General features: G+C 38.5%; 1 protein-coding gene across 16 annotated transcripts in view; it reads right to left on the reverse strand.

Moving 5' to 3' along the window:
• The window catches only part of PARD3 (par-3 family cell polarity regulator), a 462,771-nt gene that overhangs the window by 183,522 nt on the left and 264,564 nt on the right, over positions 1 to 14,685 (reverse strand). For 11 of the 16 annotated variants that reach the window (XR_011323725.1, XM_069778113.1, XM_069778115.1 and 8 more), the window contains one exon: positions 12,547 to 12,585. The exons of the other annotated variants lie outside the window; for them this stretch is intronic. Coding sequence is in view for 10 of the 11 variants with exons in the window: in XM_069778113.1 (XP_069634214.1) it covers positions 12,547 to 12,585 (39 nt within the window). In the remaining variant the exon portion in view is untranslated. The remainder of the gene's footprint in view (positions 1 to 12,546; positions 12,586 to 14,685) is intronic. 16 annotated transcript variants of the gene reach the window in all.

Below are 14,685 nucleotides of genomic sequence, written 5' to 3' on the forward strand. Positions count from 1 at the left end.
ACTCACATGTAAGCTACTATTTCATTAGCCAAAAGAAAGCCATATCAGAAATATATTCTTATTTGCAAACCTACAGAATTTTTAAAATAGCATCATCATCTATGGTAGCTTTGCAGTCATGGGGAGAAAATTAAATTAAAAAATTACTCATTCACCTCATTTCGTTTAAAACTAGCTGTGTTAGGAAAAACAGAAAATTACACAGCTGAGATCTGCAACCACACTTCTCTCTGCTATTGCCAGGCTTAGCATGAAACCCAGCTCTGAGTACCAGTGTTCCTCTCTTTCCCGGCTCTGCCCTTCACCTCTGTCCCTCTACCCACATCTTTGATTCTTCACTGCCCTCCACACCCAGTTTTAGCCTGGCCGGGACAATGGCTGGTTCCAGGGTTTGGAAGACCTGGAATTATAGCCCCAGGCCCACCAGAGTCCCCAGCAAGGAGCTGCTCAGCGACACCCTTCCGTGCACCCAAAAGCCGTGCAAGCGCAGGTGACTGGCCTCTGGCTTCACCTCCCGCGGAGCTCAGGGTGGTGGCAGGCTGGAGCGGGGGCCCTGCGGTGTCCTCCCAGAGCGGTGGCACTCGTGGGGGCAGCAGGCACAGGCACAGCACCCGGGAAAGAAAAGGGTCAGGCCCTGAGGAGCAGTGCTCATGAGGAATGGGAGGGATGGGCAGTTCACCAGCCCTGTCCCTTGCGGTAGACACTGTCCACTTATCTCTGACCATCTTTCAGTTATAACAAAGCGGTTATAACCACCTTTGGTTATAACTTTATCAACTAAAGAAAGAAGTCATGCCCTTAAAGGCAATTCTCTGCAGTGGTCCCTTTCTCTGGCCTCCAGAAAGATGCTCATGAACCCAACTGTGCTGTTTTTTTCTCACCTACGTGAAGGAGAAAGAGTAGGAGAACGTCCACCAGAAGGTGCCCACTAATGTCCAACAGTCGGCAGTTCTTCTCTGGAAGAATTAATCTGGCCAATTTTTTCATAATCTAAGCAAATACATCACCTCCCTTACCGACACTGATATTATACCGACATTTCCCATGTCACTCTCATCTATTTGCAAAGCTCACTCCTATTTTTCTCCTACTCCCAGATGCTTGGAGTAGGACAAGACACATGAGAAGTTAACGTGCGCCTGCTGAGCCGCCTCTGTTTTTTAAGACCTGAGGAAATGCAAAGCTGACAGGCTCTTTCAAACACAGACTACGGCAAAGATGGATGTGAAAGCCATGTGGAGTACAGCAGACTGAGATGATCAATTTGGGCACAAGCATGCTAGTTTTGTCACCGTTGACCTAGAAATGCAATGTGAAAATGTCACATGGGAAGGCAGTCAGACTGCTGAGAGAACCGGAACAGCCGAGGGAAGAAAAACAGGAGCTCTATCTTTTCCCGCTTGGTTAAAAGCATGAACCTTAATGTGTTCACCAACCCCTTCCCTTGCACTAGACACTATTTACTCATCTCTAACCATCTTTTGTTTATAACAAAGCATAATGCTTCAACAATTAAAAAAAAAAAAAAATTAACACCCCCTATCTAAGTGCCATAGCTAGGCTGGCTCACTTATGAAAAAAAATACATCCAAATACATCTCTTGGCCACGCGAAACCGCATGATCTGTGCTAGCTGTCAGGAATGGAAAAGTGCACTGTATCCATGGAAAAATACTGAATCTAAAAAATATTTCCCAAATTTGGGGAAAATTACAACCCTAATTTTCCTGCTTGCATCACAAAAGCACTAGTTACAGCATACATTTGAATGCATCTTTTGTCAGGTGGCTGCAGAGTAAAACAATCTGAGAGAGATGCACGTTACCTTTTAGTTTCTGGAACACTGATCACTTTCATATTCCTTAATAAACAGTAGAAGGAATAAAAGCTTGCAAGCCAAAAGGGAGATAAAGCCAAGGTAGGATGTATGAGTAATCCAAGGAAGCACATAAACTTACTGGATTTTTCTTTACTACTATTATCATAAATTTACAATCAGCACCCACCCCCCACCCACCCCCAGTATTTTCTAATCTTCTAAAAAACCTGGAAGAACTTCAGCCACAGAGATCTCCCTTCCAGGACAGAGAACCAAACTGCTTCCCCGCACAGCCCGTCCCCGTCGGGTGCACTTCTGTATGCCAAAGGGTCAATTGGAGAGAGCGTCTCAGTAAGCATCCCCAAGGACTTGGCTAATGGCCTCTATGCTACTTCTCTTCAGTGAGACCAAAGAGATGCATTATCAGCTCAGCACTATTTTTAATGTGAGGCTTCTGCTTGCTTGTTTTCTACAGCCGTGAATAAGGAAAGAAGCTAGTATCAGGCCACAGACATCTGAGTGTGCAGGTGAAACTTAAGGACTAAACCTGGAGCAAACTGCTCCTTGACAGCTGCACGTGAGTAGATCATGCTCATGAAAAAAATGAGAAACAGCAGCCTCAGCACTGGAACAGAAGTATTGAAGCCATGAGAAAATTGCTCAACTCATCCAAAGAAAAAAATTACCATTACTGGGCTAAGGCTTCATCAAGTATCCACAGCTTTTTCAACTAAGCCAGCCTGTTTCACCCCCAGACCTGTGTCCACAATTTTAGGGACATGAGAAGCCGCCTACCCTCTAGAATCTGTGTGTCATCTGTCAGTACCATATGCCTGAACATAGATTTTAAAAAGAGAAAGCAACAGAGAGAACAAGCATTCCTTTTTGATATCCCACAATTTTTTCTAAGAATACTTAGGAGAAAAATGTGGCTTTCAAGAATAACTGAACCATTAAGATTCAAGGACTATGGATACAAAAACACCCACTCTAACATTTGTGCCACACCATGGTACCAAAGAAGGTCTTACTAGATATGATATACTGAATACAACTTCATACATACAAAGCTTGGATCAGAACTATATAGTGATCAGGAACCTCTAAGCATGTCATAAAGGAGCCATTCTCAGAGAAATAAGCAGGAAGACTTTAGCCTGATACCATAATATTTTGAACCAAAGTTGTAAAAACAAAAATAAACCACCAAAACCTCAGACTGGCTGAATCCTTTGTTCCCCAAAGCCTTTTAGAGTACACAAACATTACATGTACGGCAACTCTTCACAATCAGTCAAATATCAGCTATTATAAAAAAGTAAAATTTGTGCTGAAGTTCTGTTGAACATTAAACATCTAAATGTAACAAAGCATATAAATTCCCTAATACATCCAATGAGACAGCATAAAAATGCACAAAAATCTAAAATGCAGCATTTAAAAATTTCAACTGAGAACACAATCACTTCCTAATTGCAATAACTTCCATTTGATCTTGATACACTCTAAATTAACAGCTTCACTATGTCAATCAAACACCTCAACACTGTTTTCATGATTAGTTGATCTGTGGGAGAAATTTACTCCTTCAAATACTTTTGACAGGCCAGCAGTAAACATGCAAGCAAAATTATGTACTGTGGACCCTGAACAACAAAATTCAACTCCCTTAAGATTTTTCACACACTATGTCCAAAACAATTAACAGCAGAACAATATTCTGTTCAGACAGAGTCTGCTGAGGAAAAGGTCATCTGCAATGACTTCGGCTGGATGAATGAAGCTGCTCAAGTATGTAATTTGCCATAAAAATTCGATTGGTGATAAAATATGTAGGTGTCTTCTTTTTTCTTGCTTCAAATTCATACTTAGCATCAATTTATGCTAAATGACATTTGAGATAAGTTTCTCACTTTTTAAATACAGCATAAATATCTTGTAAATTTAAAGACAAACTTCCCAACTAGATTAAAATTATGGCAGTACTTCGATATATACACAGATTAAAAAAGCCCATAAGATAAACACGGGGTAAATTTCTTTTCTACATAACATTGGTTTCTGATCTGATCATAAAACCTGACTTAATTTTATAAACAACCTTAAAATGGACCTTGACACTAAGGGTGCAATGAACTTATCATATTAGTAACAGTATCTCCTCTCTATCCTTTTATGTTTTGAATACGATGAAATTTCTTGCTTGGGACTTCTTCCCTTTATAAAATCTCATCAGGGTTCAGCTGGTGAGTAAACAGCATGAGGTGGGTGAAAAAAGAAACCTAACAGCAAAGAAAAACCTCCTCCCACCTAACGGGGAAAGCAATTTTCAATCAAGCTGGGACAAGTTTCTGAAGTGGCTTGCTGCAGCTACAAATCCAGCTGCATTCTCTCCAGCGAAGTTTATTCTCTTGCAAGCTTAGACATGCTGTCTTCTCAGCAGCTATTAAGTCACTGAAACTTGTCTGCAGGTTACTTTGTGATTATGTATGGAGAAAAGAAATAAGTTAATCATGGGACTCTCAGCAAAAAACCAATGCACTCCTGTTTCCTTTCACAGAAGCAATTAATAAAGCACTGCATCCCCTTTCTTAAAGGGTAACCTATATTTCCAAGTTATATATATGAAAACATGTACATGAAAACATTTACAGGGCTCTTGTATGCACACGTATATGCTTGTACACATACAAACACACCCTTATATATACCACAATGGTGAAATTCATGCGATAAATCAGGTAACTATAGCACAAACCCTACCTAACACCTCCAATGACCTTATCTACACTATTCACTTTACCTGCCCCCAAATGCCGTTGTGTCCAGCCTTCTAACATCACAGCCCTAAGCCTGTTAGCCTCTGTTTAATTATTATTTTGTTAACCTATCAACCTTTTGCCTCACAAATGTGTCGTCTTTCTTTTGAATTTGTCCAGACAGAAAATCTCAAGTTCTTGAAGGATGAATTTGAAGTCCCATGGATCTAAGAGCTCACCAGGTCTAATATGTGTAGGCTGTAAAAGCAAAAGGACTGGCAACTGTAAAATCCCAGGTTTAGTCATTTGGTTCCAATAATGGGGAATTCCAACCTAACATCACAGCCTTTTCCAGGATATTTTCAGTCTTTAGAAGATTTTAATACAGCACTCATTATTTCCTTGTTTCTCACAAGGTACCCGCAATACTAAGAAATTGTAACTCCTGTACATTGGGAAACCAATAATATTTGTCTCAGTATTACTATAACAAAATAGAATTCTTATTTTAAAACATGCATGATATTTCACTTAGCTGTTGTGCAAAGACATTTTTGACATCAGAGATGAGTGAAATTGTTTTGTCCTTCAAGTTAGGTGGGTGACATTGCTGTCATATCAGGCCACCTTGTAAACTGAGACACACCAAAAGATGATGACTCACTTTCATCATATGCCATCACATATACAAATACAGAACATAAATCAAACAGCTCTAAGGAAACAAAAGAGCTTCCTTGGTCAACAACTGTTTTGTGGGGGATGATGTTTAGTACTTATAAAAATGTAGATGTATTACTGCTGGAGGTACTGAAAACAGAGCAATGTAGGTGGCCTGTAACACACCTCTCTAACTTCAGTTGAGGCCTCTCCTCTGGAGGAATAACTGAGAGCTAAGGCATCCTGCCGTGGATAGGCACTGAAGATAAATAACTACAGCAGCTCAATCAGATTTAAAACCGGACCTCCGGCAGAGAAAAGCCTGGCTACTGATCCAACAGTGACATGCACACTCCAGCCCGGTTTGCTCCTGAAATACAACAAGGCCTTTTATCTTTTTTTTTTTTTTCCCCAAATCAAACAATCATGTGTTGCATTACAGGTTATGAGGGCCTGAAGTGTCTGCTTACCTAATTATAAAATGATACAGGGCTTAAGCCAACTAAACAACTAAAATTCTTATGCTTGCTTTCTTTTTCTAACTCTTCCTAGGTTAAGTATTTTAATATCTCCCATATGTTACATAAACACTAATGAATCTTATTTGCACGTATACACTGAGACTCATTATTCATATTAGCTAAGTTAATATGTCACATCTGGCAAAGACTGCACTCTTGTTCAAATCAAACAGCAGCTGCTAAATATCAAAACCTACATCTGAATTCTGAGATTTTATGGGAAATGTGGTCTGCTTTAATTTTAATCCCATCAAGGAGAAGTTTTTTGCATATTATATGTGGATTAACTTTGGTACGTATTTATATGCAGAAATGCTAGCTCACGAAAATACTGCAAAACAGGCCCATTATATTTCCAGTTATGTCCATTTTAAGGATTTAATTTAGTATCAAAAAAACATGTTCCACATTCAAAAATGTCTTCAGTTTAATGCTTTTGATGGATTAAAAAATGGTTTAGGAAAAAATTAAATGTTTTCCAAAGCACAAAAATTCTAGCATGTGATTTTCATTTAGTATTAAAATCAAAGCTTTGCAAAAGCCCATGTTTAAGAACATCCACGTGTTTGTTATTTATCTCTAGAAGGCGGCCATTGCTTGCCTATGCTAACATTATTCTCCCTAATGCTAACACTCTGACCTGGGCTGTCATAGAAACTGGTTTAAGCAGTTGAGATTCTATGTTTCAAATCAACTCATCAGACCGCTAAAAATATTTTATTGGTTATGCATCTCAGAACTTCACACAGGGACAAGTCTGTTGCTGTTACCATAATGACTGTACTTTATTCAGGCCAACATACCCTGTTCCAAACTGTTGTTCTTACTCAAACTTTGTGCTGCTACTGTATGTTCTGAAACAAATACGCGATTGTAACACTAACCCCTTTTCTTTACAAGATGCTTATCCTAGAGAAGTGAAAACCAAGGGATTAGATACACAGCAGGTGCCTGCTCTGCCAAAGAAGCCTATAAAGCTACAGCGCTCTGCGCTATCCCTTGTTCAAGAAAAACCGCAATGCCCAACACACTAACGACACAGCTCCCTAAAAATCTTTTACTTGTCTCACTGGCCTATTGGATGTACAAGACCTGAAAGACTAAAGAAACAGATAGAGAGTGTCTGGGAAAGCCAGACAGAAGAACAAAGTTGAAAGGGAAAGAATGCCTTTGTAGAAGTCCATGGCGAGAAACACGTTCCACATGAGGCAACGGGGGCCACAGGGCACTGGGACTGACCTGTGTCTTACTCCTACTTCTGCTGCAGACTTTCAGGCAACAGTGGCAAACCACTTCATCTTGCTATTTTCCCTGGATTTAATAGCAAGGAAGACTCAACACCAAGAGTCTAAAGCCAACAGCGCAGCAAAACAAGCTTTGCACACACCCAATGAGTTTCCAGAGGTTTAAACAGGAATTTTAAGCAACAATGTGAACTTCGCACTCACACAAATTGGGACAAGTGTTTGAAAGAACCCGATGACCCTATTGCCTGTGCTAGCAGATGACCAACTAAAGGACCTGGTGGCCCCTTTCGGTCTCACACCCTGAATCCGTTGTTCGAATTGTAAATGCCTTACACAGTCGACTCTCATAATCCAAAATGATGTAAGGTCAGTATGTAGGAAATAGTGTAATAATGGTGAATAATGATGTGCACACCAGTGTGGCTTCAGGATGACTCTGCAACGGTGGCACTGAGGCAGCCCTGTTACAAAACCTCAGTGGAAGGACATGTACATTGCCTTCCACGAAACTGGCAATTGGCCAGCAAGTGTTATCAACGCAAGCTTTGAGAAAACAGCTAAAGCTGCCCCATAGTGCTGCACAGAGCCAGCTTGGGCATGCCACACTGTAGCCCAGGAAAATCACCTGCAGGTAATGGAGTCAAAACTATGAGCCTGAGGGTCAGTCCCAAGCACAGCATTACACAGAAGTTTATGTGGATTACCACTGAACGTTCCACGAAATTCAGACTACTCAAAGAGCATTCACAAACACAGTCGCTCAACTGTTGTATTAATTATTCACTAGGAATTAATGTCTCAGCTCTACTCATTAATGCCCCAGAACACGCTATTCAATGCTAGAGTACCTCCTACTGTAAAAGACTATAAACACAATGGTATCCTGTAGATCACACATTCACTACCTCTTTCTTTCATATGGCCAGTGACCTGTTTCTTATGTCGTAACTTTATTAAAAATATAATCTGAAACCACTCAAAATAGCACTAAAAAAGGCTTTTAAAATATTGTAATTGCCCCTATGCCTCACACCATTAGAAGATAAAAAGGTATAAAAATAATCAGCACCAGTTATTTGCAGTATTCCTAAACACCATGGAGGAAATAACAGCATCAGCTTAATCATCAGTCAAACTTCTCTTCTGATAAAATCACTCTTTATCTAATGATATCAGCACTGCTGTTGATGTAGGCTGATATTAGTCAATGTACTATCTTAGCTCAGTTTTTAGACATTTGGATCACCTACTGCAGCAATGGAAATTGATGAAGCTCTAAACTGTTCTCCAAAGAAGGTTCTGTGTGAAGGAAGATTTGCATCAGCTGAATGATACCAAGCTGCTACACAAGCTGAAGTTCTGTGTAAGTATTAAATATGAAGTGGTGGGAACTTAACTTACAGCTTTTTAAAAAACAGTTATCGATATGTACCCAGTGACTACGTATCTTGAAGTAATACAAAGAGCTTTTCACCAGAAGTAAAAAACAAACACACACACTCAGAACACCAACGTCCTAAAGCTCAACACTGACAGCGCTTTTTTCCCCAAGATTAAGATCCAAGAATTTTCCATTCATTAATCAATATAAATTATGCCTTTCTAGGCATTTGCTAGTATACCTCTCATACGCATAACACAAAAAGTTGCAAAGAAGAAGTGTACAAAAATAGTTATGCATTAGTTCTTACAAAATGCCTCTGACACTGGTGGCATCACCCCATTCCTATAGGTGATGAATTCTTGCCTAAAAGGAGTAGCTAGCTAATTTACTCACAATCACACAGAAAAGTCTATGACAAGAACAGCAATTGAACCCAAAAATGCTGATAGTTTTAGCTATGACATTATCCTTGAATTCTGAAAAAAACATGGTGATTAAAATGAAATTTAGATAATAGCAGGAGTATCAGATGTTCAAGTTCAGAAGAAAATAAAAAGCAATCCCATTTGCAATTTCTACCAGGGCTGCTAAACATTTATATATTGTTCCAACACACCAACCACTCCTGTTATGTCAGTTACGAATCCTGCACTCGCTAAAATTCGTAACATTCTGCTCACTTACAGCAATTTGACAGAAAAACAAATGAGAACAGAAAACTGAAGCTTTCCCATGCTGCTGAGTGCATCAATCATGAAATGAAATCCTGACTCCTAACTTTGAATCTCTTTTTACCAACAGATAACACTCCCTAGAAAATACTTACTTATATGATAATTATTATTTTTCTAGCATTATGCTTACATGAAAGTTAACTTGCTCATTCTGAATTCAGAAAACAAACAGTGAATGACAATTGTAAAAGCAAAATATTACTGAAACACTATTGACTTTCAAAGAGTATGAGGAAAAATTAATTGGCAGATGTTTTACATAGCATAATTAACAGTTCATTTCAATGCTCTGTAACAAGATTAAGATAATTATGCTTAGAAACAGAAATGTAATAATGATAAATTACTAGTTTTCATATATACGGTCAATCTCCTACATTCCAAATAATCACCATGTTTAGAAATAGGTGCATCTGTTCCATATTGCCATCAGCTATACAAATGGCACAAACTCGTGGCTGGGTGAAACAATCTTTCAACCAAGATACAGGAGATTTCCTTGCTTCAGGAGTAAACGGAGCGCCTGTTCCGATCGTCAGCAAAACAGAAGGTAAAAACAGCAGTACTGTTTTCACCAGGGCACAGTTACTGGATAGAAGCTGAAGCTGCATTTGCAATTTGCATTTCTTATGGATAACTGGAGAGCAAAGCTTAGGTTCTGCAAGCTTAGCAAGTTACAAAAACTCCTCATATAGAATTTCAAGAATGAGAATATGAGAATCTGTATTCTGTAATGGTGTGCAAAATATGAAGTCATATGCTTTCCTACATGGGTAGTAAGAAATAACTCTCTCAAGGATTTCAGGCCACAAATAAATTAAAAAAACCTAATTTTCAAGGTTTTCTTTTATTACATCTATGAAGACTCTAACTACTGCATCCAAGTGCCACAATATTACTGTAAACCATTTCAAAGTAACAGTGACATGAATGTGACCCCTGAGAGTTAATAATGTGTTGATAAATTAGGCTTTTTCTTTTGGGGTCTACATATAAATTTTATTTCAGGCCTTCCATTTTCAAGGGTTTTCTTCTTTTTTTTAATTTCAAAGGTGCATTTTTCTTCTATTTCCTCACAAAGACATAACAACGAAAAAACCCTACAATCATTTTGCCTTTAAATTAAAAACAGACTTGTATTTCACTTCTCTCATTTCTATAGCTTCCCTGCTTTCATCATGGGTTTTTCTGTTGTTTTTTTCACTTTGCTTTCTACTATCAAGTCCTTGACACTTGGGAGACTAAAACCTCACAACTAACAGCACAAAGATCAGAGTAGGCACAGAAATAAAAATTGCAAGATTAGAAATCTCAAAGACCTGAAAAGTACACAGAGGAGAAATAAATAGGGATTGAGGCAGAACCAAGGAGAATAAAGGAGAGCAATGCAAAATAGTTTCAAAAATAATAATAATAATAATAATAATAAAAAGTGTGTGACTATTATTAATGTGCAGCTGAGGAAAATTAGTTCTGTAAAACTGGAGTATCACACTTATCCAAAGCAAAGTCAATTGGAAGAAGGGAGGTAAGAGCAAAAGCATTGTGCATTATAAATATCCACTGACACCTTTCACATTTGGTCCATTTTTTATTCCCACCCAGGAAAAGGCAACTTTAAAGAGACCTATTGTTCCTACTATTGATCACTGTTGCTCTGAGTCTTCAAATGAATAACAAAAAAACCCCACCCCATAATGAATGAAAAACTCAATACATTATGCAAAAAACATTTTTGTATTGACCAGCTTTCTAGCTTCATTCCCCCACTAACCAAGTACATCTCCGCATGTTTCCCAATTTAATTCTTTATTTCCAAGGCTTGCTAGGGCTTTCTGGCTGTTTTTTCAGAAATCCCTAGCTACTCATACCCTCCCTGTCCCTCTTGCATAATCCCCTGGTTAACAAGCAATTTTTAGCTCACATCTATGGAGAAAAAATGAGATACTTATTTTCTTTTGGTCTTTCCTTAGATGAAGTCAGGTTGTTGGTCCCAAAAATGGCAGAGAAAGGATTTCACCATGGAATTTGCTACAAAACATTAACTTTGCAACAGATGAGCAATTGATTTATATAAACACCTTTGTAGCAATCTGCCTAATCTTAATGAAGTTTTGGGGCAGAATTTCAGCTCCTAAAACCAGGACACTTTTATAAGGCTGCACCCACGAATTACTTACTCTCAATTGTATTCAATTACAGGCAGAAATACTGTCCTGGGCTTTGATCTTTGATCTCCTTACATATCAGCAGTACGTGGTAAGAAACCATGAAGATAAAAACATACATACTCTACTGAGATGTACTAAAAAGATACTGTGAGGCATGTCTGAAACAATGATACACCCACGATTTTGCACAGCCCTTATGCAGATGACTTTCAGACTAGTAGGACATCAAAAGCTGGAGGGATAAAAGTGAATATTGCTACATTCAACCCACCCATTTTAGCAGTTACATTCCATTGGCCTGAAACATTAATAGTATCAACCAATGTACCCTTGACTATCTCACTGAGATGGCTCTTACATCTTTTTACCTAGTCTTGACTTTCTTTTTACCCCAGACACCACCTCACCATTGCTGGTAAGGCATTCTGAATCATCTAGACAAGCTTTTTCTGTTTTTCAGAGCCTCACTAATTTCAAATCCCAGCATGAATCCTCTTAATTTCTCCATAATCTAATTTATTATTTAATTTTGAAATAGGTACCTAATTGAACAGAGCTTCCTGAAGTATGCTTTTAACTAAGATACAGTATACCTTTAAGGTAATATATTATTGTTATATCCTTTGATAATTTTCATAAAATAAACCTTTTAGTTTAGAAAAACTTTTTACATATATTAGTATAATGTGTATTAAGACTGATCCTGTTCCAGTGACTAAAATGATGTATATAAACAATACACAATCTCAATATACAGCCTCACTGATACATAACATACAAACCTCTTGCAGGCTTCAAAGGGTTAAACTTGGTACTATTTCCCTATAGTTTCTTAAAAATAACTAACAAACAGTGGTTTGCTATGAGGATACAATTGAGACTGAAATCCAAACTTTCTAATTCCTGTGTTTGTATCTCAGGTTTCAGTCATATAATCATGATTTAAACAATTAGTTTCAACAAGTAACCCAAGCTAACAGCCCACTCTTATCATTCCAACTTTAGGCCTTTGGCTGTGTATAAAAGATGTAATTTCAAATAACACTTGAACACACATATTAACTGAATTGTATATAATATTCAAAGAGTATTTGAAATTACATTAAAAAATGCATTTAAAATGTAAAGCTAGAGAGAGCCATCTACAGTATATAAGGTGAAAGGAGGATCTGTGAAACTTTGATGGAAAAGTGCCATATCAATTTAAAAACATTTGGGAGTCTTCCAGTATGGAAAAGACAAAGCTCTTACCGTTTCCTTTGGAATTTGTGACTGGCTTTGTTCTGCACTCTAAAGGAAGTAAAAAAAAAAAATAAGAACACAACTACGTACGACATATACTATCTATCAGCAGGGGGATAAACAAAGAGCTCTAATTCTGATGTGAAGTAGTAATTGAAAAATAAAGGGTGTTCGTCACACCCCTGATTCAAATTTGTCTAAGCAAACACTAAATGAGAGGTGAATATAAATAACCTCCAGCAATCTTAGGCCAGTGCACCTCACTTTATCTGGCTACGAGGGAGGTGGCTATCTGGCCAAGGAAGAATCACAGCTGCTTGCACCATTTTCTGGCTGGTGGAACGTTCTCAGTCAGGGATTTTCTCCCCTGGCCTTTCCCTTCTGCTTTGAACTTTTCAAAGAACAACCTCAGAATTCCAGATGAACCCTTCCAAATACTTTAAACAAGTACCTATTTTTTAAAACATCCATTCTCATTTTAACAAGGGATTTCCCTTTTGAGCGTGTTTGGATGAACCAGAACTACAGCACTGGGTATTCCAGGACAGAAGGGTGCTTTCAGTCCACCACAGATGGGACCCTCCTGTACCTTACATTCCTCACCTGTGTCTCAGGGCACATAAGGCAAACACACATCATTGGAAAACCTTTCTGCGCCCCGCAACCAATTCTGGAAACACACATGAGGAACTATTACTCTTCCAAGCCCACATCCACCCATACTGAAACCCCTTTCAGCACCCAGGAGCCACCTTGCTGCTGGCGGGATGATCGCTTTCAGGCTAACCAGCTATTTCTTTCCATTCAGCTGGGCCAAAATGAAATGCTAGAGTTTACTGGACTTTTTGGCTTTGGGCTGTTTTGCAGGAGATTCAAATGATTAAGCACAAAAATGTAGTGGCAATGGAGTAACACGAACATCCAGTTAGCTTTAACCTGCAGCCAACAAGCAATAAGAACAAAATGATAAAGGAGCCAACTACCAGGAACATGTGAAGGACCTACATGTACCAATGGATGTATTAACTTGTAGGGTACTGGAGACTAACTCTGCCAGCCAGCTCTGCTGACACCAAGAATTTAGCTCAAAAGCTAAATAACCCAAGACAATCCTTCAGTGGATTCACATAGTCAGTAGCAGGCTCTAAGAAAAACCTTCGCAGCAAGTTATATTTGGTTATGTGAAGTAACCACAGTATAACAGGAGCTCTACTTAACCAGAGTAATCCTCACCCCTTTCATAAAGGAAGGGGGCAGGGAGGGAAGATTTTTAAGAGACAATCTGCCTCACACTGATGCAGACAAGCCCTAATATATTACCTATCTGGCATTGGGTAACTCTGGAAGCAATAATCCTTCTTCCAGATCTCACTGGTTAGAAGAGTTAACTCCTGCCAATTTGATTTTATTCCCTGCTTCCACATTTTACTCACTTTTATCATGATCTGCTGCACTGGATGATGGCTCTCCATCACACACACCCCCTAACCTGACACACAAGCTACAAAGATCCCACACTAATCTAAATGGACTCAGCTTAACATACCCGTAAGTTTTAATTACCACTACACATTTTGGTAGGTCCCTTCCAGACAATAACGGCAACATACATCAAAGACATAAAACTCCACAACTCTCCTGAAAGTTTATTATCTTCATTTTACTTATAAAGAAACCCAAGGATAAGTAACTTTTCCAAAGTCATTCAACAAGCCATAACCCAAAACATAAAATCTAAACACCTCTTTTATTGGGATTACTATCAGTACAAATGTTGGCAAATAAAAAACGGGTTTAATACTGAGTGCTCCTCAGCAAGCAACAGCAAGTCCTGCCCTTTATGAGATGGATAATATCAAATAACATGATTTCATGCATATGGTTTCTGAGACCCATCTCATTCAGCTAATATTTAAAGCATACAAACGTAGAAAATATGACAGAAATAGGGGAAGGATGCAAAGACAAATTGTTCCTAAGAGGCCAAAGAAGGTTTACATGTGAAAAAGATGAACTGACATGATTTCAGATCACTCCCCTCCCTCCTTCTTTTTTTTTTTTTTTTTTTTTTTTTACATAAAGCTAGTAAAAGACAGTGAGAGGAACTGGTTGAAAAGACTTTTTTTTTTTTTCTTTTAAGATTATTTC

The sequence above is a fragment of the Haliaeetus albicilla genome, chromosome 2, assembly GCF_947461875.1.
Source record: "Haliaeetus albicilla chromosome 2, bHalAlb1.1, whole genome shotgun sequence".
Taxonomy (NCBI): Eukaryota; Metazoa; Chordata; class Aves; order Accipitriformes; family Accipitridae; genus Haliaeetus; species Haliaeetus albicilla.